Here is a 26,178-nt window from a genome sequence, read left to right as displayed (position 1 = left end):
CACCAGCAGCTACCGGAGCTGGTATCGTCCGCTCACCACTTTTTCTCCTCTGGATCAAGTCCTGGCTCTGACCCTGCTCTTCCACAGACCCGGGTCCGGCCCCCCTGCCGCCGCCAGGTGCGGAGGTGTCCCACCGGGGACGCCTACCACTCCTGCGGTCTGCAGGTCGCCGTTCTGCTTGCACCGGCAGAGGGCACCGCTGTGCCGGCTCAGACAGGAGCTCCTCCAGCTGGCACAGCCCATTTCCCCCAGCACCACCGGCCCGAAGTTCAGCACGGCTCCCGCTGGCCGATCCACTGGAACCAGGGACAGTCTCCCCAGGGATTTCAACGTGGATCGGCCCACGCGCCGGAGGACAGCCAGGAACAATCCCGGGCGGGCTGGGGCAGGGATGCACTGCCTGACCCATCGCTCCCTGCCATGCAGGGTGCTGCTCCAGGAGCCCTGGCCCTGCCGGCGAGCAGCGATGCTGCCGGAGAGGCACTGCCGGAGTGACACTGCAAGCCCCAGTCCTCAGGGACGACAAGGGGGCTAACGCAGGGTCCTTTGGCTTTTGCTAAACCATCAGAGAGGACAGACTGTGTCTGAACCAGCAACGCCTCGGGATGCCCTTGTCACACGCCGCGGGACGGGAATGGCCCCCGGGGAATCACGGCGATCGCATGCACTCTGCCCCCGCAGCCATTCACCCGGCCTCAGGGGCCACAGGTAAGACAGAAGGGCCCAATCCTGTGGGGAGGGGGGGCCTTTAACGTCCCACAAACACAATGGGTAGCTGTGGGGAGCAGCCCCTTGCAAGAGGTGCTCAGCACTACGCAGGATGGGGACCACACTGGCACAGTTTGGTGGGATCAGGCCCAGATGGACAGAGAGGATCCGGGGAGTATACACAGGATCGGGCCCAGACGGACACAGAGGACCCAGGAATGTATGCAGGATTGGGCCCAGATGGTTGCAGCCTAGTGGGGGCAAAGGATCCTGGGAATTTATGTATTTTAAACAGATCTTCTGGCCTTTTGAACCAGGGATTCTTCCCGAGTCAGGTATTTCGGGGCGCCCTGGTTGTTTGGACCCTTTTTCCTCAAGTCTCAAACTCCCACCCCATGTTAAAGGCTAAAATAATGTTTCCGTTCAGACATTAACTCAGCACTCTGGGGGGCAAAGGGGGCAGGAACAACTGGGGGGAGGGGGACTCTCCTCCCTCCTGCCCTGTGTTAGGATATAGATATTCAGACCTGTCTGTAAAGGCCTATACTCTAAGAATTTAGGTGTATTCTTATCATTTGGCTAGTTATAGAGATATAAAAGAAAGAATCAAAATCACGGTCTGCTGGTGTAAGGGCCTTCTCTTACTGTGACAGTCTGAGGTCCTGTTCTAAGGCTGAGATCTTTGGCTAAGCAACAGAGGCAGCCATAAGCTGGGCAGCGACTGGTCACCTCCTCACATCCCAAACTAGTCACATTGAAAGAAGGTGCTATTGGGCTGTTAGGAATACAATCTTGTCCTGATAGTGCCTGTTACCTCCAGAGAAAGGGAAGTGCCTAGAAGATGTAAAAGGAAACTTAGTTTGATAGCATCGTGTCTGGCAAGAACTCACTTATCAATAACTGGGATGTGAAATCCTCACTTCTGTTTTGTTTTGTCATTATAGTTCCCACTTTGCTATTGTTTGTCTGTATAATCTCTGTCTGGTTCTGTGATTGTTCCTGTCTGCGGTATAATTAATTTTGCTGGGTGTAAACTAATTAAGGTGGTGGGATATAATTGGTTACATAATCATGTTACAATATGTTAGGATTGGTTAGTTAAATTTCAGGAAAATGACTGGTTAAGGTATAGCTAAGCAGAACTCAAGTTTTACTATATAGTCTGCAGTCAGTCAGGAAGTGAGTGTGGGGGGGGGGGGGGGAAATGGGGGTGGGGAAATTGGAATCATGTTTGGCTAAGGGCAGGAATGGGAACAGGGACGCAGGTGTAAGGCTCTGTGGTGTCAGAGCTGGGAAGGGGGACACAAAGGAAGGAAACTGGAATCAAGCTTGCTGGAAGTTCACCACAATAAACATCGAATTGTTTGCACCTTCGGACTTGGGGTATCGTTGCTCTCTGTTCATGTGAGAAGGACCAGGGAAGTGAGTGGGTGAAGGAATAAGCCCCCTAACACCCTGCAGCACCCCCTGCTGGCCAGTCCTGGGCCCTCCTGACCAATCACTGCCAAGCCCGCAGGAAGGAGGCGGGGCTAGCTCTGTAGCGAGGGTAGCTATCCCTGGATGAACCAGCCAGCTCTGTTCCTGGGTCAGCGCCTGCCTGATCCTGGAGGGAACAGATCCTTGCTCTTCGGCGGCAAGTCTCTGGCTCCAGCCAGCTCGTTCCTGTTAGCCGAGGGCCGCGTTGAGGAAGAGGTGCGCCCGGTTGCGGCCATTTCTTTACCGCAGGCAGGATCGACGGGGAGCTGGGGGGTGCTGGGTGAGAAGTGGGCGCCGTGCTCCTGAAAACCACTGCCCGGGGCTGGGCTTTCAAAGGGGGCGCGAGGCCAGGTGCCCTTAACACGGAACAGGAGCTGGGGACCCGGCTCCTGGCCAGGTTCGGCTGCCCTGCCACCCCGTGTAGGGGGCAGAGCAGAGTTCCCCTGCCAGTCCTGAGGCTGCCCATTGGGAGGCCAGCTGCGGCCCGGAGCGGCGTGGGGCCGACACCTGTAGGGATGACCCTGCCCTGGCCCCACGGAGTGGGACTGACCAAGCCAATGGGCCTTTGCCATGGGACGTCTGCACTCAGTGCTGCCGGCTCGGGACCTCCCGAGGCTTTAGGTGGACGGAGGGAGGGGGGCTCAGACATCACAGTGGTGGGCTCCTAAGGGACACCTGAGAGGTCAAATTCGCATGCCCACCAGGGCCTGCTTAGCACTGCGTTCCTTAAGCCCATGGGCTCACTCCTCCCCCCATGTAGCCCGCGGCACATCCCCCAGGGGCGAAGAGCTGCCCTGCTAACGAGACGAGAACGTCGATAGCAGCCTCTGATCCAGCCCAGGAGATCAGCGGCCCGGGGCGAGAGGGCTCCGATTCCTCCAGCCCGCCCGCTCTCCAGCATGGAGCCAGCTGCCTGGCTTAGAGACGGGGAAGAGCCATTGCAAACCCACCTATGGGAGGCCTGGGGGGCCGGTGACTGCCACGGATACTGGCAAGGGAGCAGGACTGGAGTGGCAGGGCAGACCCCCAGCTGAAGAGTCCACGCGGTGGGAAGCAGCCCTGTGGCTTTCCAGGAGAACGCAGGGCCCTGCTCTTGGCAGGATACGGGAGGAGCTGCCCACGGGGAAAGCTGTCAGCAAGCTCCTAGGGGCTCCCCCTTGTTCCTGGGATTCCTCCTCCAGGGTAAGGTGGGGGAGCTCACCTGGGGCCTGCTTGCACCCCGGTCAGGGTCAGGAGCAGGGTGAAGGCATTTGGGGAAGGAAGAATCACTGGGTAGGGTCCATACAGCCGAGAAAGGGGAACAACGAGACCCGTTTCGGCCTCCAGATCCCACCCTGTCCAAAGCTTGGGCTTTGCGGTGATGGGGGGAACGGGGTCAGAGACACTTCCCACACCGAGATCCAGATGCAGCCACAGACTGGGGTGTGAGCAGAATTCAGGTCAAGGGCGAGGAGCACTGGCAGAGCTAGGGGTGGGGAGGCTCAGGACTGGGACAGCAGGGTCTGTGGGGCGGGGGCGAGGGGCACTGGCTGGGCCGGGGGTGGGGAGGCCCAGGACTGGGACAGCAGGGTCTGTGGGGCGGGGGCGAGGGGCACTGGCGGGGCCGGAGGTGGGGAGGCCCAGGACTGGGACAGCAGGGTCTGTGGGGCGGGGGCGAGGGGCACTGGCTGGGCCGCTGGTAGGACGCTTGCCCATTATGTGCCTGCACTAGGCCCCGCTCACTGGCACTGTGGGTCCTTCTCTTGCTTGACCCCGGAGCTCACAATAGCCCAGACCCTGTCAGGAGATGGGCAGGGCTTGGCACTGCAGATCTGCAGCTCCATTCATAACCATGTGCCCTCGTGCGAGGAATCCCCCTCCCAGTGACCTCTGTGGGAGGTGTCCCCTTTATCACCCTGCGGGTGGGCCAAGCCTTCACGATGATGTGTACAGCTCCAGGCACAGCCAGCACTCCCACCCCCGCTCACCTGAAGATCGCCTTCGTCCAGTCCGAGCCGCACTTGAAGCCGTCAGCCCTGCAGACACAAACCGTCCCTGGTGAACGTGCATCGCTCCCTCGCGAAGGGCGACAGCTCCCCTAGGGACATGCCTGGGGTTGGGGCTCAGAGACCCACAGCGGGGCGGGGACAGGCTCCGCTGCTCAGTACAAGCCACCTTGGGGAGAGCTGCTGGCTTGTGGGGCAAAGGGCCAGGCTCTGGGTTTGGACACAAGATCCCTGCAACCTCAGGGACCCGACACCAACACTCCGGCTTCCAAGCCCCGGGCAGCCAGCTGCAGACACGGGATGGCGCAAGCTTCTTCTGACGGGGTAACACCAGCATCTCTGCCAGCCCCCGAAGACACTGGGGTGGCATCACCCATTTGGGCCTAGCCCCCTGCGGGCTGAGACAGCCACTCGCCCAGCTGTGATGAGGAAAGGGGGGAGTGGCAAGTCTTGCCCAGCGTCGCCCCTCAGGCTCTTGGAGGAGCAGCGCAACTGGCTCTGGAGGGGCGACTTCACCCAAGTGAGGGTGCTTCGGGCTGTGGGCGGGCAGGACGCAGAGCTGGGTTCAATTCCCGACTCTGCCACTGGCTCTGCTGGGTGACCCTGGGGAAGTCACGCCCCCCCCCGTGCCTCAGTTTCCCCGGAGAACGCCGTCCTATCAGCAGCCTGAGGACTGGTGCGATCCTCAGCTGCTAAGACAGATCAGGGCAGGAAGGAGAGGTGCCTGAGCAGGACTGGGGGCTCTCGGGGTCAGGGTCCCGTCCGCCGCTCACCGGAACACCTGCCGGACATTGTTCATCTTCAGGTCGATGACCTTCAGCGTGTTGTCCCTGGAGCAGCTCAGCAAGTGCATCTGGTCCTGGCTGATGTGGAGGGAGGTGACCTTCCCCTCGACCGGGATCACCTCTGTGCATCGGGGCCCCCTGGAGCACAGCGGGCCAGGGGCTTGTTAGCGCACGAGCAACGTCGCCGTCCCGCGGAGAACCCACCCAAGGGCTGCCCGCTCCCGAAGACCCACATGGTTCAGAACCACCCTGGTGCTCCATTCGGATCCCCGCTTCCAGGACTCCCACACGCCAGAGGCCGTCAATTACATTCTGTCCCTGCTGATCTAGGAACCGCCCAGCTCCATTACGGGAGTTAATTACCCGGACAGATCCGTTGCTAGGGAACGGACGAGCCCTCCCCACGGGGCGCGGGGAGCCACCAGGATGTCCAGTGGGCAGCCCGCCGGGTATGAATAGCCCAGGGGAGGGACAGACATGGCAGCAAGACACGTGGCAGCTTTAGCACCGACTCGCCGAGCCGGGGGGACGATGCGCTCAGACGCCGGGTGAGCAGCCAAACCCCCAGCCACTCTGGATTGTGACCCGTCCGCTGCGGTGCACGCCGGCTGTCTTGCCCATCCCACCCCCTTGCGGCTGCTGGGGGGACGAGGCACCGAGTGCGCCAGGCCCCCCTTCGCGCCTCGCTGCCCCAGCTGGCATCGTCCCACTGGAACCCACACACACCTGGGCCAGGCCCAGACGAGCCGTCCCAGAGGCACCACTTCCCAGCCCCAAGCGGGACGGACACAGCAGCCTCTGAGCATTAACAGACTGCACCCACGGCCCCACAGGGAAAATGCATCTCCAAGATCTCAGAGGGGAAACTGAGGCACAGAGACATTGAGCAACTTGCGCAGGGAGCCAGGAATCTCCCCAGTTCCAGTCCACAGCCGTAACCACCAGGCCATCCCAGAAAGGCCGGTCTGACAATATCCAGGAGGGGGGCTAACTGCTTAGCAGCCCACTGAGGGGCAGCAAGGCCTACCGGACGGAGCACAGGCCCCCGAGCGACTCCTGAGTTCTAACCCCGGCTCCAACACCAACTCCCTCTGTAGCCCCTGGCTGAGACACTTAGCCAATCCGTGCCTCAGTTTCCCCATCTGTGAAACAGGGAGAATGAACAGCGCCCTCACTGGGCAAGCTGACCCCAGGGTAGACAGGTCTGAAGTTGGGCAGGGAGGTGTTTCTAGAACTGCAGGACGGTGCTTTATCCTGCTTCTTTCCCCAGTGCCAAGCAAAGGGGGCTAGAGACCCCAGGGGCCCAGCTGGTGGCCTAACCAGCTGAGGCTCCTTGCCTGGCAGCTACCTCGCCCAGGGAGGGGAGTCACCTGCTGTCCCAGAAGCGGATCTTCTTGTCGTGGTGGCCGCTCATGATGACATTGTCACAGCACACCACGTCGTTGCAGTAGGAGAAGACGTTGATGGTCCTGCAGCCTGCAGGGACAGCACGGCCGTGAGTGATGGGGCGGGGGGGGGGGGGGCGAGGCTGGCGGGGCAGTGCCAGGGCACCGGGGGCTCTGCTATGGGCCGTGCTACCTCACAGAGAATACCCTTTACCCACAGGGAGAACACTGACCTTTCATAAGGGAGCACTGTGCCAGACAGCACCACCCGTCTACTCCCTGGCATGGCCCACACTGCACAGGGGAGCAGGGCCCGCATTGCGTCCCATGCACCAGACCCGAGTTCAAATCCCAGACGACGAGCTCACCTGGGACGGGCCCGGCGGGCTGCGACCTGGGGTAGGTAGCAGAAGGTTCTGGGTGGCTCGGTGCCTTGGGCAATCCCCGCTCAGGCCGGCCTGGCCAAACCCCGGCTACCCTCAAACCGCCCCCTTGTTACGTCTTGGCTCGACTCCCGCTGTGGGTTTGGCCAGCGCCCAGCACAACGGGGCCCTGATCTAATGGCTCTTCGAGGGCGATCGCAATGTGACTAGTAGCCCCAGGGCTGGAAAGGCCGGAGCTGAATTCCAAGAACGGGGTGGAGACCCGCAGCCAGGGATAGGGGAAGTCCAGGGCTGGCGTGACGGCGGGTACTGCAATGGCACAGCCCCCACTCCGGCAGCTCCCCAGATTTCCCGGGGGGAGGGGGTCCCCACAGCGAGGAGGCCCAGCAGTTCTGTGCCCGCAGGCGAGGGGCCTAAAGACAAGGGCACGAAACTCCCAGCACCGGCCCGCCATGCCGGGGACGCACCCCCAACCATCTACCCTAGCTAGGTGGCTACTTGGCTCTCACCATGGCCACAGCTGGAGGGCCAGAGGCCATCAGTAACCACGGCGCTGCCTGCTCCTAGCACCCTCCTCCGAGGCCTGCCGCGCTCTGCAAATACAGCAGCCCAAAGGCAGCCAGCTTCGGTCCCCCCACCCTCCCCCAGTCTGTTGATCCACCTGCTCCAGATTGTCCTAACCCCAGCGTGTGAACTCCCTGGGGCAGGGCCTCCCCTTGTTTCACTGCCCAGGACAATACCCCCAACTGGGACCTCTAGAGGCCATTTCCCTCGGGGAAACTGAGGCACGGGGCAGTGGAGCATGTTGTCCAGCGGGTGGCAGGGCTGGGAATTGAACCTAGGCCCCCGACTTGAGTCCTGTGCCCTGGCCACGAGACCACACTCCCCCTCCTACGCCTGCGCCACGCAGCCACGGACAGCCAGCGCTTTTCTGTTCCCTGGGTGGCATTTCATCCATCCAACGGAGGACAGCACAGCCAGCATGAGTCTCGGGCCGTCAGGTGATCAGCCGTGGCTGCTCCTCTCCCTCGTCTTTCCATGGCCGCTAGCCCCAGTTACAAAGCCACCGCATGTGAGTAACAGAGCCGAGGCAATTCATCGCCATGCAAGCCCATGAGGATGGTACGTCCCCACCCCCCGGCCAGGGCATGACTTTTAGCCTGTAAGGCCATGGGGGCAGGGACTGTCTCTTCCCTGTGTGCGTGGTGGCCAGCACAACGGGCCCCAGTGGGGATCGGAGCCTGGGGAATTACTGTAATCAAAACAGTCACTTAGCCGGCTTTCCCAAGACACACAGGGCAGGCTGGCTCTGCTGTGGGCCCAGAACAATTCGAGACTATGAACCCAGGACTCCACACAAAGACCACAGAGAGGGTCCATAAGAACCTGCTGTAAAAGATCCACAGCCGGACCTGAGAGGTCCTGGTGGAACCACACGGTGCATCGAGGCTAGAAACCAGAACTTTCTGCTCCAAAGCACAAGCCTTGACCTGAAGGGGCATCTCTGGTAGCCGCCGTAACTGTGTAACAGCCGCTGGACTAAGGCACGGGACTGGGAGTCACGGGACCTGGCTTCTCTGCCCAGTTCTGCTACAGACCTGCTGTGTGACCCTAGGCAAGTCACTTCCCCGGTCGGTGCCTCAGTTTCCCCATTCAGATTGTAAGCTCGTTGATGCAGGGACTGCCTCTCGCTCGGTGAACCTCCCTACTGCAATACAATAGCAATCCGGTGTCACTACAGAGCAGGGGGCAAACACACACTCGGCACGCCCCCAGCGGAGGTTGCTGGTGAGACACAGGACGCTACGCCCGGCAGAGTCAGTTACTTACAGGCCCCTTTGCCCAGGTCCCACTCTTTGACGGTCCTGTCCCGGCTGCCTGTCACCGCTTGGTGGCGGGTGGAGCGGAATTTGGCAGCCGTCACTTTGTCCGCATGGCCTGTGAGCGTCTCCTAGACAACAGAACAGCTGGGGATGTGAAGGGGTTTAGGGGTTTTTTATTTTATTTCCTTCCCAATAATCGAATTCTAAAAAATAAATCAAAACAAGGAAAACGAGACACAGCGGCCCTGTTACAGAAAAGCCAGCCAGCCACGGACTCGGAGAACAATAGCCCAGCGCTGCCCCCTGCTGGAATTGCTGCAGAACTGAAATGGATTGTGAGATTTTTTTAAATTACTTAAAACATTACAATCTCTCTGCAATTCCAAATAATGAACCCAATACATAGACTCCTAGACTTCAAGGTCAGAAGGGACCATCATGCCCCTCACTGAAATCACTGTCTGACCATCCAGTCTGACCTCCTGCACATCGCAGGCCACAGAACCTCGTCCACCCACTCCTGTAATAGACCCCCGAACCTCTGGCTGAGTTACTGACATCCTCAAATCATGGTTTAAAGCCTTCAAGTTACAGAGACTCTACCATTTACACTAGTTTAACCCTGCAAGTGACCCATGCCCCAGGCTGCAGAGGAAGGCGAAACCCCACCAGGCTCTCTGCCAATCTGACCCGGGGGAAAATTCCTTCCTGACCCCAAATGTGGCAATCAGTTAGACCCTGAGCACGTGGGCAAGACCCACCAGCCAGACCCCTGGGAGAGAATTCTCAGTAATAACTCAGAGCCTCCCCATCTAGTGTCCCATCCCTGGTGTTTATCCCTCTGATGTATTTACAGAGAGCGATCATCTCTTCCCTCTGCCTTCTCTTGGTTAGGCCAAACAAGCCAAGTTCCTTGAGTCTCTTCTCATAAGGCAGGTTTTCCATTCCTTGGATCATCCTAGTAGCCCTTCTCTGCACCTGTTCCAGTTTGAATTCATCTTTCTCAAACACGGGAGACCAGAACTGCACACGGTATTCCAGACGAGGTCTCACCAGTGCCTTGTACAATGGTACTAACACTTCCCTGTCTCTGCAGGAAATACTTCGCCTGATGAATCCTAAGGCTGCACTAACCTTTTTCACGGCCGCATCACATTGGCGGCTCATAGTTATCTCGTGATTGACCAAGACACCCAGGTCTTTCTTCTCCTCCTATATAGGTTTGGAAGCAGTGGCAGAAGCCCTGGGACCTAGTTCTTAGTTACACTACAGCTCCTTTCTGTTCCCCAGGCGACATGAAGGGGGCAGAAATAGCCCCTGAAACCTTTTCCTGGCTGGTGGGAGGACTTGCTTTCAGCCCTCGGCTCAGGGGCACAGCTATTCTTGGCTTCATGGGAAGCAGAGAGTGAGATGGAACAGCCCTGAGGCTGCTCTAGCTTACGCCAGGGACCAGCCAGTCCTGTTGTAACAAATCCCTAGCCAGACTCGCATGGCTCCAGGACACAGGGTGCACCAACGTGGCTTGAAGCGCCTCCCCGATCCGCCCCAGCAGGAACGGGGCTCCTGAGATTGACGCCCTCACTTTCTAGACTCAGCTCAGCTGCCCACCGAGCCCTGGGAGCCTGGCCGCCGGCTTGCTGTGAGAACCCAGCGCTGAGCCGCCCCTGCAGAAAGGGGCGCAGAGCCTAGATCCGAACGTCGCGGGCAGCTCCAGCCAGCTGCTCTCAGGGGACCGATCCACCCGCGCAGCCTGGAGACAGTCGCTGAAATCCAAGCCCTGAAAGCTTAACTGGCGACGCACGTGCGGTGCGAGGGGCCGGCACCACGCCAGCAGGGAGGGTGGGACGTGCACAGCCTGTGTGGGGAGGCTCAGCGGGGCTCTTGTTCAGTCGCTCCTAACCCCAGAGCCGCTGGCCCGGCGGGGCTTGGAAGACGGCCCCGTGTGCTTCCCGGCCCGGATCCTCTACTGGGGCGAATCAGCGCAATGCTTGCAGTTTACACCAGCGGAGCAGCTGGACCCGGGGCCTTTGACAGCAGCTGCAGCGGGGCCGGGGGGCGGGAACCATTTCAAACGATCGCACCAGACTTGGGTGGGGATTCCCGCGCCTCACCCAGAGGCACCGAAGCCCAGAGCCTCCCAGATATCTCGGCTCCCAACTCCCAGGGGTTTCAACGGACATTAGGAGCCTAGACACCTTGGAGGACCTGGGCCGCAAGCGCCTGCGGCCCTGCCTGAAGCCAGCGGGATCTCCAGTGTGCAGCTCCGCCCAGGACCAGGCCCTGGGTTCACGGTGCGTCATGCCGGTCGCTGCCGGCTCAGACAGCGCAGTCCCCAGCGGGGTCTGAGTGCCAGCTGCAAGGCACGGGGCACCGGGCACAGGAGGGCTGGTATTAAAGCCACCGGGCAGCCCGGCATGTTAACGCGACTCCGTCCCTGCAGGAATCCTGCCTCTCCCCCATCTGTCACTCCCCTCCCATGACAGAAGACCCACACACACCCACCCAGCTTGTCCTCCCGCACCAGCGTTCAAGCCTGCTCCTTGCTGACCCACCCCCCCACTGGTGGGAGCACAGGCCGGGCGGGAGAGGGCAGGCGGGACACAGGGTGGTGCATGCATCTCCCTGCTACCAGGAATTTCCTTCTGCCCCCAGCCATGTCCCCTTGCTGCTCATCCCTCGGGGCTACCCAGTGCCAAGGCAGCACCCCCTGGCAGCGAGCTATTCCCACGCACTCCATCTGTGCAGGGCTGCCGGCGGCCCGGCCCAGCACAGACAGGTCCCACGGGTTACAAATGGTCGCTGCATTCAGCCCCAGGAGCCCTGTCTGCAGAGAGGGGGCGACCAGCGACAGGGAGCTTGGCCCCAGGGGATGGTCCCAAGAGCACGGCCAGGCTCTCACCGCCTCTGAAGATCACCTGACCACACTGGGGGAACGACGTGGCCTCCACCCACTGGGGCACTGCTCTCGTTCCCTGCTGGGGAACCATGCGCTGGGGGGAGAGCCAGGCCCTCTGCAGTCACACAGCACCTCCCACCTGACGGTCTCAAGCCCTTGGCAGGTACCCAGGGCCAAATTCTCTGCTGGCATAAAGTGCAGCAAGGATAGCCTTGGGGATAAAGCACAGGCATGGGAGCCAGGACTCCTGGGTTCTGTCCCCAGATGTGCTTGGCAGCCTTGGGCAAGTCATGCCACCGCTCCATGCCTCAGTTTCCCCCCTCACATGGGGATGCCAGCACTGACTGACCGGAGTGGGGCCAGTTTACTGCCTCCTGTAGGCCCCTCCCACACATGCTAAATTCAAGAGAGCTCACAGGATCCATCTTCAAAGTATTCATGGGCGACCAGAAATATGTCTGCCTGCCGACAGCATGTGACCGGGTACGTAGCTGCGGCCACCCTGCTGGGAGGATACCCTGCCTGGCAGATCTGAGGTCAGAAGAACATCCTCAGGGTATCGGCGAGGAGCTGTGAGAGACTGGGGGCACGACACCCACCCCCGGATAACCCAGCGGACTTGCGACTTCGGGGGGGGGGGCGATCCCTGGCGGCCCTCAGTCCTTGCCATCTCCCCGTAGCTGTCTGGATCATTCCCCGGTTGGCAGGGGATATTCACCCCCCTACACACACCCTCCCGAAAAGCAGGGACCCAGATAAGACCCCGCGGCACTTACTTTGGATTTGCAGTCCCCGAGACGCCACAGCTGCGCTGCATTGTTGTACGCCGCTGCCAAGATCTGGCAGCCCTGAAAGAGGAGGAAGAGGGAGTTGACAGGAATAGGCCGGGGAGTTGCAGCGCGAGCGGGGAGTCCTGCCCTCGGCGGCGTACAGAGCCACCGGTCCTCGGCACCTGGGATCACAGAGATCTGGCAATGCCACGTCTGCGCAGTTAGCGTGGTCCGTGCCTCGCCGTGGGGCGCTCGTTCCGGTTGAGACCGGGACAAACGACTCCTGCACAGAACCCGCCCGCTGCTCTTCCTTGTGGTGGGGATCATCGCCGTGCCCGGGGCAGGCTGGATTCAGCCGCTGCCTCTCTAGCGTGAAGAGGCCCCGGGAGGGCCTGCAGCCCGCTGATCACGGGGAGACCAGTGCGATCATCTAGGCAGCCTGGATCTTCCACCTGAGCTGCCTCCCCACATCCTGCCCCATCTACCTTGCAGCCCTCTCCCCCTCGGTTAGTCCCCTGGTTCATCCCCTTTCCCATGCTGTGGGGTGCCCCCTTCCTGGCCAGCCCTGTCTCCTCATTGCCCCTTCCCCCCTCCCTCTCTCCCCACCATCCCCGCTTCCTGCCGGCTCAGTCCATGGGAGAACGGAGGCCAGCACAGGATCACTGTCACTGCGGGGGCGGTGGGGGTGAGCGCACTGGGAGGGCTCTAGCTCTAGTTCAAACAGGTCCCAGTTGCGGGGAGCTGCATAGACTCATAGAACATCAGCGTTGGAAGGGACCTCAGGAGCTCATCTAGTCCCACCCCCTGCTCAAAGCAGGGCCAATCCCCAATTTTTGCCCCAGATCCCTAAATGGCCCCCTCCAGGATTGAACTCACAACTCTGGTCTGTGCTAGACAGGAGGTCGGATCACAGTGATCCTGGAATCTATGACGCTCCTGACACCATTCCTGTCGCCAGTGGGGCCGGGTGAAAACAACCCACCCTGCTCTCCTCCCGGCCATTCACACATCTCCCAGTGGACAGCCCCGGCCCAAAGGCACGGCCTGACCCTCCCAGACAGCGCCGGACGAGCTACCAGCGCTCACAAAGCTGGGGGAGCCGGCCCCTTCCCGCTCACTGAGTCAACGAGGCTCTCGAAAGACCCCCCACCCCTGCCAGCTAACACCCGAGCACCGGCTGGGGGCTGGAAGAAAGCCTAGGTTTGAAGAACATTGGCTACCCTGGCCCACCAGGCCCTGGCCAGCCAAGAGATGGCTTCTCTCTGCCCCCATCTAGTGCGCACGCCGTGCAAAGGCTCCTGCGGGCTGCATCGCACCCCCAGTGCATGCTGATCCCAACCAGAGACAGACCCCAGCGGGGCTCCTCTATTCAGAGCACCTTCCTGGGCAGCCGATGGCATCACAGAAGAGCTGGTTGCCCGCAGCTGAGAGAGGCGGCCGGCAGGGAGAAGAGAAAGGAAGAGCTGGCAGAAGTGCCATGCTCTGAGCACGAGGGCTGCGGCTGCCCCCGGCTGCCTCTGTCCCGGGATCCTGGCTCAGGACGGTCCCAGCCAAGCTAGGCCCGCCAGCAGCTCCAAACAGGGCTGGCCTAGCAAACCCTCACTCACCGAAGGGTCAAACTCGATGCTGGTGATGCTGCCGCTAGCCCCTTCCAAGGTCTGCAGGCTCTCCAGCCTCCCTGAGAGCGGACAGACAAACAGCACGGTGATTAGCCCCGGGGCTGTGCGGAGAGGCGTAATGGCTGCCGAGACAACGCCAATTCCTGAGCCTCCGAGGCCCTTCGAGCGCTCGGCAGCTGCGAGAATCCCATGGCGCAGAAGCTGGAGGCACCCCAAGTCAGAGGCCACTTTAAAAAAAAGAGTCTTTGACCTCTCTGTGCCTCAGTTTCCCTCTCTGTGTAATGGGGGTTATTTACATAGCCATGTCTCTAAGCAGAGAACACCCAGGACCTGGGGGATGCCTGGGTCTGAATTTCACGGCTCTGCCAGAGAAAGTGGAGTAGGAAAGGAAGCCCTAGGAGAGCAGCAGGTGTCCAGCCGTCAGGCCAGGGTCTGTTTCCAGGGCTGAAACGCCCCTGGAGATTTCGGGAAGGGGAAAGGAAAGGCTCTGGGTGTGCTGACGGGAAGGCGCTTAGAACAAGGGACGGAGTGACAGCTAAGTCCAGGCCAGACGCTGCAGTGACCTGACCCAGCGACCCCCGCCATCTGGAATCAGCCCGTGCGTGCACCTCCTACCGCGCCTGAGACCCGGGACACGACCCGCGCGCGCCGTAGCCTGCAGCGTGACAAGGTGGGCCAAACCAGAGCCTCCCACCGCGCTCCTCTTTGCTGGCCTAAATTCTATTGCTGTGTGCTGTTTAGGAGCTGATGGGTTCCACCCCAGACATGGCTGCAGCAAAGCGAGGCTCCCCACATGTTAGAGGGGGCAGGGAAGGGCTGGGAGGTCACAGGAGGATAAATCAAGGACTCGACGCCCTTGCAGGAGTGGGGGCATTCACTGACATGACAGGATTCACCTCCCTGCACCAGGCTGCCTGCAGCTCAGCGGACCACAAGCCCGATCCACACTGGGACAGGGTATTCCCACCCGGCTAGCTGGGCTTCCATTGAGACAGGAAGTGAGATCTCAGCCGCCCACCCGCTTGGCAATGCCACTCCCATGTTAACCTACGGCTTGGCGCGATATTCGACGCCCCTGGCCAGGAGCAACCCACTGCCCGTTGCCGTACCTCCCGCCACGTTCCAGAGCCTGATGAGACTGTCGGCCCCGCCCGTGGCCAGCACGCCGGAGCTGGGACTGAACTTGACTGCATTCACCTCAGAGAAGTGTGCCTCCTGGAGGAGAGAAAGGAGAACTGGTGAAACCGTGAGGGCGGACGTCTCCTGGGATCAGTGACCAGGCAGCAGGTGCCACCCCTCATGCTTGGCATGGCCAGGGCAGAGGGCCTGGGCTCAGCACGTTAACTCAGCCCTCCACATGGCCCGGCTTAGCAGAGTCACAGCTCCCATCCCATCTCTGGCACCAGCAGAGTGTGGTGGATTGGCTCCAGCAAGGATCAGATCCCACTACCACCGAGTGGGAAGGACTCAGGTGGTCAGGGCCCCTGCTTTTGGCGATGAAGCCCCGCCCCTGGGTCAGTCCCAGCTGGTGACTGCAGGCTTAGATGCATGCGACCAAGGTTTGTTAGCCAGATCGCCAGTGTCTTCTCAATCAGCTGGCCCAGCAGGTTCCATCTGCCTCCCACAACAAACCCCAGAGCCTGAGCCCCATGGGGCATCTATTGCCAGGAGTCTCCCAGTAGCAACTAATGGGCCCAACTGACATCCCGGCCCCATTGTTAGTTACCCATAAGATCCAGGGGTCACCCAATAAAGTGAATAGGCAGCAGGCTTAAAACAGACCTAGGGAAGTATTTCTTCACACAACACATAATCAACCTGCGGAACTCATTGCTTGGGGATGTTGTGAAGCCAAAAGTATAACCGGGTTCAAAAAAGAACTAGATAAGTTCACGGAGGACAGGTCCATCAATAGCTGTTGGTCAAGATGGGCAGGGACGCAAGCCCATGCTCAGGTCCCTAAACCTCTGACTGCCAGAAGCTGGGACTGGATGACAGGAGATGGATCACTCCATAATTGCCCTGTGCTGTTCATTCCCTCTGAAGTATCGGGCACCAGCCACTGTCAGAGACAAGATACTGGGCTAGATGGACCATTGGTCCAACCCAGGATGGCCGTTCCTATGCACTGCGGGCAGCACCCACGCGCCCGGTACGTTTACGCTGCAATCTGAGCTAGACGCAGCCCGGGTGGTCGGCAAGAGGAGAATATGAACGAAAACGCACTTGGGGTGTGGCTGGGGAGCTCGATCCGTGCAGCCCACATGGGTTTTAAGCTGCTAGGCCTGTGACGGAGAAGAAGGTTAGTAACGAGGTGCAGCGTCCACCATGCGCAGGAGGAAGGCACCAGCCGCTCTCATCAGCCAACACGCAGGGCTGTGAAGGAAGCCCTGGGTAGCGCACACGGTACCACATCTCCTCAGCAACGCGGGATACCACGAGCGTACCCCACCTGCCGTCAGGCCTGGGTGGGCACAGACCCCGCACCGCCCTGCCCTGGCTTCCCACAGGGCAGCGCAGGGGCGAAAGTAACTTAAAGGACTTACCGGTACGCAGGGTGGCCACGGTCCTGGGCAAGGTGTGGGTGGTGGCTCTGGGCCCCCAGAATGGGGGTGGCCTTGGGCGGAAGGGGCGGGGCTGGGGCCAGACTCCCCAGCCAGCCCTTCAGTGCTGCCCGGCCTGTGCCGCCCGGGGCTCCGGCAGCATTTGAAGAGCACCAGGCCCTTTTAGTCCCTGGGGCAGCTGCCCCTTTTGCCCCCCCCCCTCCATCAGCAGCCCTGCCAGGATGGGGCTCAAAGCCATGTACCGGCTCGTACCGCTTACTTTCACCTCCGGGACAGCGAATGAAGTTCAAGGTCGTAGAACCATAGGGTTCAAGGGCCAGCTAGTCTAACCCCCGGCCAAGATGCAGGATTTGTTTTGCGTAAGCCATCCATGACATATGGCTAGCCAGCCTCCTTATGGTCGCAGTCCTTATCTTCCAAGCGCCCCATGGCCGGGCCCAGGATATTGACAAGCTCGCGCCGAGCTCTGGAAGAGGGTCGCTGTCGACCACTCTGCCCCGCTGGCCCAGCGGCACGCTCAACAGTGAGAACCTTCCCGGGGGCTGGAACGAACTCCCCCAGGAACTACGGACCATCCCAAACCCTCCACTTTCCGCTCCAAGGCTCATGTCTTGGCTCCACAGACAAAAAAACAGAGCAAGATGTGTATTACAAAAACTACCCCCCTAAAGCCCTACCAAACCCAGCCCCTTGCTGCCCTGCACGCCCTTCTCCCCCTGGAGGGATGGAGAGAACACACGTGACAGACGTTGGTCTGGTTACCGAACGCACGAGTGCCAGATGCTCAGATACTATGGTGATAAGGGTGCTACAGGAAGTGACGGAGAACAGAATAAAACAGAGCAGCTGGGTGCTGTCTAGAAGTGGAGAGCCTCCCTCCGGAGCTGGGTGGACAGCCTCCTGGGCCAGGGCAGTGGCTGATCTCCTTCCAGAGCGCCCTTGGCCGCAGCTGGTGGAGAGAACAGGGCTGGAGTGGGTGGACCAGCTACCTGGAGACGAGACGTTTGCCAGGGGGAGCAAAGCAAGTGAACAAGAGCCCGGGAGCGTGGCGGGCTCACGGGAGGAGGAGGGAGACGCTGATCAGTTTGCCCATCCACCACATCCCCGGTGTCTCCGAGCTTTTACCTGGACGTCGCTGACTCGGGACGGCAGGCAGGTGACGAGGCAGATGGGCATGGAGCGGTAGCGCACCTCTGATCCGCTGCTGATGGAGTTCCCTCGTTTCAGCCTGAAACTAATGAGAGCGGGCCCAGGTCACAAAACAAGCAAACGGCCCCTGGAGAACATGGGGCCTGATGCCAGCCCAGCTGAGCCTTGTCCCGTCTGGACAACGAGAGATCAAGCCGGTACGCCAGCAGCCCGGTGAGCAGAGGGCAGGGTGGGAGGGGAATGAGGGCCCCTTAGACCCACCATTCAGTCGATGTTACCCAGACCTTTGGGAAGTGCATTAAATCCCGGGCCCCAGGCGATGCAGGACACACGGCAGCAAACTTACTCCAGCAGCCCCTTGAAGACATCCACGCACCGGGCCAGAGTCATGGACGTGGCGGAGGCAGATCTACAGCGAAAGCCAAACAGAAAAGGAGGCAACGGATGAGCAAAAGGCAGTTGGGAACGGGACGGGGCTGTTCTTCGGGTCACGGCTCACCCAGCCCTCCGGGCAACGTCCCCTTCTCCCACCTGGCCACGGGCCACAGGCCGGGTCAGGGGGCTGCAGCTGATCACAGAGGAGAACGCTGCCCTCAAAGCCCGACTCGGACGAAGAACTTGGCTCAAGCTGCGCTCGGGCCAGTGGCAGCAGGGGGATGGCAAACCTTCACCTACCCACCTGGGGCGACAGCTGGGACCCAATGAAATCGATGGGAGTTTTGTCATTGATCTCGATGGGGCCAGGAGTTCACCTCTATGTCTCGGTCTCTGCCCTTTGGCCACACAGGAGCAAGTTTCGGCTCTCTGGGAGTCGGGACCCAGTCACGCTCAACCCCCTCCCCACCACTGCCTGCCGGGGGCCTCACCTCAATCCTGTCCTGTATTCCGGTCAATATCCGTGGGCCAGGAACCGGGGCAGGGGGGAGAAATGAAGTGCCTAGTGGCACCTGGGGCTGCGGCATGGCATTGGCAACGCACCCCATGGGGGTCTACAGCTGGGGAGCCCAATCCAGCGATCACTAAGCGAGGGAGGGAGCTGGGTGCCTGAGTTTTGCTCCTGCAGCGAACACCAGCCCGGATGGTGCCACGCATCCGCAGGGCTCGGGGGCTAAAGAATCATCACGGGCCATTGCTTGAGTCAGAGCTTAAGCCAACCACGGTTAGGGATCAGGGTAGGGGCCGTTTATCCCCCATCTGCTGCTGTGGGGCGGGGGAGGTCTCACCTCACACCTTCCCCTGAACAAGCTGGCGCTGGCCACGGGCTGGACGGATCCTGGGGCTGAGCCAGTCGGGCCAGTCCTACGGTGCCTGTGTCTTGCGTTTCTCCCTTGGGATAACACAGAGTGAAGAATCCCAGCACGAGGGCTTCCATCTGCTCTGCTCTTTCGCCCCTTACTCGCCCTGTCTTGGCCATCCTGCCTACGGATATTAACAGGGCCTGCAGGAACCCAAGGGCAACCCATAGGAACCAGAGATGGGACTGGCCCGCTTGGCCACTGTCCCTCCTCCCTTGGGAGGAATCAAGGCTGGACTTTCCCCTGCACTGGGGCAGAGCCTGGGTTTACATGTCTAGGTAGAAAATACACCACAGTGGATGATCCAATCTTAGCTGAAGCAGATGGATTAGGTGGGACCCAGGAGGCATTGTCCATCTGTAATCCCTATGGCTCGGTGACCTCGTTTCACAGCCCAGCACATGGCACTGCTGGGCTCCTTCCCAGACCGTGGGAATACTCCTGTATTTTCCACACAGCTCAGCGTGTGTCTTCCTCAAAACTAGCCAAACATGCCATGGGAGATGACCAGGGTGCTGGAGAGAAGCCGGAGAGGGCGGGGTGTTACTGATGGGACAGCGAGCTGGAAGGGCCTGGTTTTTGCACTAGTGATGAGTGATCCTCTAGCAGTTGGGAGGCAGAATCCAGGCCATGTGGATGCTTTTCCACGCCCAACCGAAGCCGAACCTCTCAGGCTGGAAATCTCCGGAGAACAGACTCTCCCATGAGGTTACCCACATTCCTTGTTCCCTTGCAAAGGCTAGAACTTCCTATAAGCGTCACTGTTCCCCGTTGTACAGAAGGGGAAACTGAGGCAGCGTGCAGCAAAGGGACTTGCCTAAGGTCACGGCGCAAGTCAGTGCCAGAGCCAGGACTAGAACTCCTGGGTCCAGCCCCATGGTCTAACCAACCTCCCTTGCAAAGGCTGTGAGCCTGCAAGGTGCTGGGGCAACGGATAGAACGGGCTTCTTGTGCTGGGCACTGACCACTGCGTTCTCAGAGGAGCTGCCTGAAAAACAGCAGCCAAATTTCAGAAGAAAAAGAATCAAACATTTGGGACCCTCCAACGTGGCTCAGGTTTGACGGGGGCTTGGGGAGGGCGGAGGCTCAGGCCGGCTCTTGTTTGATCCGGGCGGTTCACCCATCTCTAGTGCTTAAAAGTAAACAACGGTGGAACCGGGGAGCAATCAAACAGGAACGGTGAGGGAGTCGAGTCACACAGCCGCATCGCCACCTGGTCGGAGCCCGGTGGGCCGGCAGCCGTTGAATCTGCACATCAGAACTGCAGACATGTGCAGGGCAAGACTACGCAAGCCACGGGATCGTTTTCTTTGTAAGCGATCACGGACTTTTCTCTGCCTTCCTCTCCAGCGCTGCGCGGGGGTCGTCCCGCCCAGGTTAGTCTCTTCACTGCAGGCTGAGGAGGAGTGGGAAGGGTGGGTCTCCTCTCTCGCAAATACTGCACAGCGGGAGCTGCCCTTCCCCTTGTCCCCCACGTAACTTTGACCTTATCCCTTTGAGGCCTGGATGAGTCCTGGGGCTGCTTCAGCAGGATGATCAGACATTCTCTCGCTGGCTGCTATACAGACACTTCTGGGCCTTACAAACCAGGCCAGGAACCTCCCTCAGATCCCACTGGATCTCTGAGCGTTGTTAAATGCCCAGAGCCCGGGCACCAGTAAGGAAATCAATTATCCTTTTTTCCCCCCCTAGCCTAGAGCTTTTATAGCTCCCCCTTCAGGCTCATCCACATGCCAATCACTGCTAACTCCTTGTGTGTGTGTGTCTCTGTGTGTGTGTGTGAGAGAGTGTCTCCCTCTGCCACGACCCTGAAGCAGCCTCCTACCTGAAGGGCCTTTTCCACAGCTTCTCGCAGCCCTCCAGTTCCACCAGGTCTTGGACGGGCACTTTCACCTCTTCCGGCTTCGGCTTCACCTCGTCCAATTCCCTGTGGGGAGAAGAAAGCAGCATGTTAGCCTGGGGGGCTGGGTAAGGCTCATCTGCAGGTGGGTTTGGTAACCCCTCACCTAGCTCTGTTTAGAACCTGCTGCTGTTTAAATGGCTCTACCCCGGTGCAAAGGCAGTTAGCCTGGGACAACGGGGCGTAACCTTGATACCGACAGAACTGTGCCCACACCCGGGCCCTGGGTGGTACCACTGGCATAGGGATGCCAGGGTGCTATACCGGCAAAGCACCCCTAGCATACAGGCTACCAGTAAACACACAGCTGTACTGGTTAAAGTGCTGGTTACCATTGTGACACAAAGGCCCCTTGGCAAACTCCCGTCTCAGGCCTGGCAGACTCACTACACCAAATACATTGCTTGCAGGGTATTTACCCATAAAGGGTAACGTGTAAGGTCTCTATCAAAAGCTTTCAGAGTAGCACGCGTGTTAGTCTGTATCCGCAAAAAGAACAGGAGGACTTGTGGCACCGTAGAGACTAACCGATTTATCTGAGCATAAGCTTTCGTGAGCTACAGCTCACTTCATCGGACGCAAAGCTTGTGACTTCCCCATATGCATGATCGTGGCATGGTGTGTGTACGGGTGTTATGTAAGCGATATTGGGACTATATTGAAGTTTAATGCCCTTATGGTCTCAAGGTAAAAAGGAGTCACCAGGCAGTAATATTACTTGGCAATGGCCACCCCTCCTGTAGCCAGCGGGTGACGTCACACGAGGCTCAGTTGTGTACCAGTGCCCCATCCCAGAACAGTCAACGGGAAAGCATCAGCGACAACCGCAAACAATCAAACCCACTTGGCGGTAAACAGGAATGCTACAACAGACGGGGGCTCACCCTGCCCGTGAATAAAGACAACAGACTGATTCTGTGCAACACAGAGCGGGGAGAGGCCCTCTGCACCCGTTCCCAGGGAGCTGTCTTGTAGAGAGGGGTGTTCGCTGAAAGCTTGGACCCTGGTTCCTGTGAAACCAGCCAGCTCTGCAATAGACTGAACTTTGGAGGAAAACAACTTGATCTGATAAGAACGGGAACTATTAAGAAGCGTAGGGACCAGGTCGTGCTCTAGGATTTTGTTGTTTCCAGCTGAACCGCTGTCCTTTCTTAAACAACCCTTCTTGGGTTTTATTATAAGGGCTGGGTGTTATACAGGAGCGGCGATTTAAGGTAAAACTAGTAAACAGCAGGGTGGGGGGACGCTGCACCTTTGGGGTAGAGGATCTGGGATTTCGGGAAGTAGCCAGTGTCAGGGGCTGGCCGTCGCAGGGGAATGCTTCAAGAGGACTCATCTATTCTTAACCTGCACGCAGGAGCAGGGCTGGCCTAGCCCAGAGGAGAGCGCTTGAGAGTTGCCTTGTTACCCCTTTTCTCCACTTCTCAATCTTGGGTACCCCAAGGACCATCACAACCCTCTACAGGTAAAAATGCTGGCCAGGGCATAGGGACTAGAAGAGCTACAGTGTTTTTCCACTTCTGATTTCTATTATCCTGTCAGGAGACCTGGAATTCGACCACACAACCGTCCGGAGACCAATTATCACACATGCCATGGAGATGAGAGGTGCAGACAAACGAAGGAATGCCCAGTCATGGGCCAATCACAGCCTCGCTAGGCTGGGGGTCGTGAGCTTCAGGCTTCATTGGTAGAGTTCCCCCCACGTGCCAAAATCAGATCACGTCCACGGCCAGAGAACAAGAGCTTTTTGGCTGGATGCACGGTCATTTTTAAAGTGTTTCCGTTGAGCTGTGGATCTCTCTAACATCCTGAAACTGACCCACAAGCAAGAGCGGCTGGCCAGCTTGTTTCTAAGCTCCAGAAGGCCACTGATGTTGCCGAGGGCTGGTCTACGCCGGGAACCTACACCGGCACGGCAACACCGCTCAGGGTGTGAAAAATCCACCTCCTCACAGCAGAGCGAGGGAACTCCTCCCGCTGCTACAGGGAGCGTCTACGCTGCTGTCGTGCCGTGTCTTCAGGTGGAGACGCCCGAGAGTCGAGCCAGGTCGATCGGCTCCAGGACTGACCGCGGCGTCACGGAGCACACACCGCCAGCAGCGCCTAGCCTGCTCCGTGCGAAGGAGCTTTTCTCCGCCTGCGAGGACGGAACCCAGAAGCCTCCGCGATTCCTCCACAGCGTCCTGGGAGGTGGGGTCAGGAGAGGCGCTCAGGAGGACCAGCCGCAAGCAGCTGAGGAGCGGACGCACTCCAGCTGGAGGCAGGGCCGGGCGCTGGCTGCGAACCGCGCCCAGGGAAAAGACGGCTGCTGGGGAGCCTTTCGGAGGATGACGCCCGCAGGCTGAGACGTGTTGCTCTTCAGCACTAACCCAGCCATTTCCAGCGTCTCTGGCCTCTTGCCAGGCTTGACCCAGGTGGTCACTCCCGGGATGGGCCTCAACTGACTTCTCTTGGGACATACCACGTTCCCTTTGCATGACCGCCCCTCCCCCCGCCCCGGGGTCTGTCTCACCGCCTCGTTAGCGCCCCGGGTCTGTCTCACCGCCTCGTTAGCGCCCCGGGGTCCCAGCTACTTACACGTCGATACAGACGGTTCTCTTCGTCGCCTTCTTCAGCTCCCGGGACAGCCGGGCCTGCTTCGCCCTACAAGGACAGACGGGACAAGCAGAGGGCGTTGGGATGTACCCATGCGGCTCCTTCCCAGCTGCATGTCCCCTTTGCCTGGGCCTCGCTCTCGGGCAAATGCATTAGGCCTAGCAAAGGTGGGAGCAGAGCCAGGCACTCTTAGCCCTTACCGGGAGCAGGGCAGGAGGACACAGGGGTAAGGACATCTGCATCCAATCTACAGCTGGCAGCTCCAAAACTAAGAACGGCCAGACTGGATCAGACCAATGGTCCTTCTAGCCCAGTGTCCTGTCTTCTGACAGTGGCCAATGCCAGGTGCCCCAGAGGGAATGAACAGAACAAGTCATCAAGTGATCCATCCCGTTACCCATTCCCAACTTCCGGCACTCAGAGGCGAGGGACACCCAGGCTGTGGGGTTGCATCCTGACCACCATGGCTAATAGCTAGGGCTGTTGTGCAATTAAACAAAATTAGTCTCACTGTTAAATAATAATAGAATACCAGTGATTTAAATATTTGTGGATGTTTTCTATATTCTCATATATATTGATTTCAATTACAACACAGAATACAAAGCGTACAGTGCTCACTTTATTTTTTATTACAAGTATTTGCGCTGTAAAAAAAACAAAAGAAATAGTATTTTTCGATTCACCTCATACAGGTCCTGTAGTGCAATCTCTTTATCATGAAAGTTGAACTTACAAATGTAGAATTATGTACAAAAACCCTGCATTCAAAAATAAAACAACGTAAAATTTTAGAGTCTGCAAGTCCACTCAGTCCTACTTCTTGGTCAGCCAATTGCTCAGACAAACAAGTTTGTTTACATTTGCAGGAGATAACGCTGCCTGCTTCTTGTTTACAATGTCACCTGAAAGTGAGAACAGGTGTTCTCATGGCACTGTTGTAGCCAGCGTTGCAAGATATTTACGTGCCAGACACATTAAAGATTCATATGTCCCTTGATGCTTCAAACACCATTCCAGGGGACATGCGTCCATGCTGATGCTGGGTTCTGCTCGATAACGATCCAAAGCAGTGCGGATCAACGCATGTTCATTTTCATCATCTGAGTCAGATGCCACCAGCAGAAGGCTGACTCTTTTTTGGTGGTTCAGGTTCCGTAGTTTCCGCATCGGAGTTATTTAAGACTTTTAAGACTTCTGAAAGCATGCGCCACACCTCATCCCTCTCAGATTTTGGAAGGCACTTCAGATTCTTAAACCTTGGGTCGCTATCTTGAGAAATCTCACATTGGTACCTTCTTTGCGTTTTGTCAAATCTGCAGTGAAAGTGTTCTTAAAACGAACAACATGTGGTGGGTCATCATCCGAGACTGCTATAACATGAAATATATGCAGAATGCGGGTAAAACCGAGCAGGGGACATACAATTCTCTCCCAAGGAGTTCAGTCACAAATTTAATTAACTCATTTTTTTAACAAGTGTCGTCAGCATGGAAGCATGTCCTCTGGAATGGTGGCTGAAGCATGAAGGGGCATAAGAACGTTTAGTGTTATCTGGCATGCAAATACCTTGCAATGCCAGCTACAAAAGTGCCATGCAAATGCCCGTTCTCACTTTCTGGTGATATTGTAAGTAAGAAGTGGGCAGCATGATCTCCTGTAAATGTAAACAACGTGTTTGTCTTAACGATTGGCTGAACAAGAAGTAGGACTGAGTGGACTTGCAGGCTCTGAAGTTTTACATTGTTTTGTTTTCGAGTGCAGTTATGTAACAAAAAAAACTACATTTGTAAGTCGCACTTTCGAAACAAAGGGACTGCACGACAGTACTTGCAGGAGATGAACTGAAAAATACTATTTCTTTTGTTTACCATTTTACAATGAAATAAAAAATAATATACAGTTTGATTTCACTTACAACACAGAATACAATATATATGAAAATGTGGAAAAACATCCAAAATATTTAATACATTTCGATTGGTATTCCATTATCTGGTGTGATTAAAACTGTGATTAATCACGATTAATTTTTTTGAGTTAATCGTATGAATTAACTGCGATTAATCGACAGCCCTACTAAGAGCCATTGGTGGGCCTACCCTCCGTGAACTCATCTTGCTCCTTTTTGAACCCAGTTCTAGTTTTGGCCTTCATCCCACCCCCTGGCACCGAGTTGCACAGGTTGACTGTGTCTCGCAGCGCTCTGCTGTGTGAGCTAGAGACCTCCCTTGGCTGGTGATATTATTAGGGCTTATGTCTTCCTCACAGGGAAGCAACACAGCTGGTGGCCGGCCAGAAGCAAGCTCAAGCAGAGGGCAACGGAACAGGTCCATTTCCATCAGCAGAAGGAGCCAGACTCAAGAAGCAGGATCGCCCAGTGGTTAGGGCACTGGCCTGGGACATGCGAACCTTCGGTTCAAGGCCTTCCTCTGCCACAGACTGCATGTATGACCTTGGGCCAGTCCCTTAACTGCTCTGTGCCTCAGTGCCCCCATCCATACAGCAGGAATCACGGCCCAGCCCTGCCTCACAAGGGGGCTGGACGGATAAGGCCATTAAAGACTGACAGTCACTCAGATACTAAGGTGCTTGTTTGGCCCCATCACCCTCGCTAGACAGCCAGCACGCGGCATGCCCATGGCCCACCGATAACCTCATCCCCTGGCCTTTGGATTGGCTGCAAAATCCCGCCCAAGGGCTCCCACTGGCCTCAGCAAGCGAGTTCCCTGCTCTAGGACACTGACACAACCCCTCACTCCACGGGGGGCAGGCAGAGCCGCAGGGAGTGTGAGCAGAGCCTTGCATATTGCCTTCCTTGCTCCCATCCTCTGCACTGCAG

At 58.3% G+C, this 26,178-nt stretch overlaps 1 protein-coding gene across 3 annotated transcripts in view; it reads right to left on the bottom strand.

Moving 5' to 3' along the window:
* ATG16L2 (autophagy related 16 like 2) overlaps positions 1–26,178 on the bottom strand; it is a 56,416-nt gene that overhangs the window by 5,087 nt on the left and 25,151 nt on the right. Inside the window, exons 6-16 of one of the 3 annotated variants that reach the window (XM_037914955.2) lie at positions 23,319–23,384; positions 20,664–20,765; positions 17,890–17,952; positions 17,520–17,628; positions 14,940–15,045; positions 13,819–13,889; positions 12,218–12,289; positions 8,553–8,673; positions 6,325–6,430; positions 4,943–5,092; positions 4,152–4,199 (exon numbers count right to left, since the gene is read on the bottom strand). In XM_037914955.2, coding sequence (XP_037770883.1) covers positions 4,152–4,199; positions 4,943–5,092; positions 6,325–6,430; positions 8,553–8,673; positions 12,218–12,289; positions 13,819–13,889; positions 14,940–15,045; positions 17,520–17,628; positions 17,890–17,952; positions 20,664–20,765; positions 23,319–23,384 — 1,014 coding nt within the window. Of the gene's footprint in view, positions 1–4,151; positions 4,200–4,942; positions 5,093–6,324; positions 6,431–8,552; positions 8,690–12,217; positions 12,290–13,818; positions 13,890–14,939; positions 15,046–17,519; positions 17,629–17,889; positions 17,953–20,663; positions 20,766–23,318; positions 23,385–26,178 lie in introns of all 3 variants that reach the window. The other 2 variants (XM_043527223.1, XM_037915001.2) reach the window with 2 other exon arrangements.

The sequence above is a fragment of the Chelonia mydas genome, chromosome 1, assembly GCF_015237465.2.
Source record: "Chelonia mydas isolate rCheMyd1 chromosome 1, rCheMyd1.pri.v2, whole genome shotgun sequence".
Classification (NCBI taxonomy): domain Eukaryota; kingdom Metazoa; phylum Chordata; order Testudines; family Cheloniidae; genus Chelonia; species Chelonia mydas.
The sequence above is the reverse complement of the archived record's forward strand: the minus strand, read 5'-3'. Positions and strand labels throughout refer to the sequence as shown.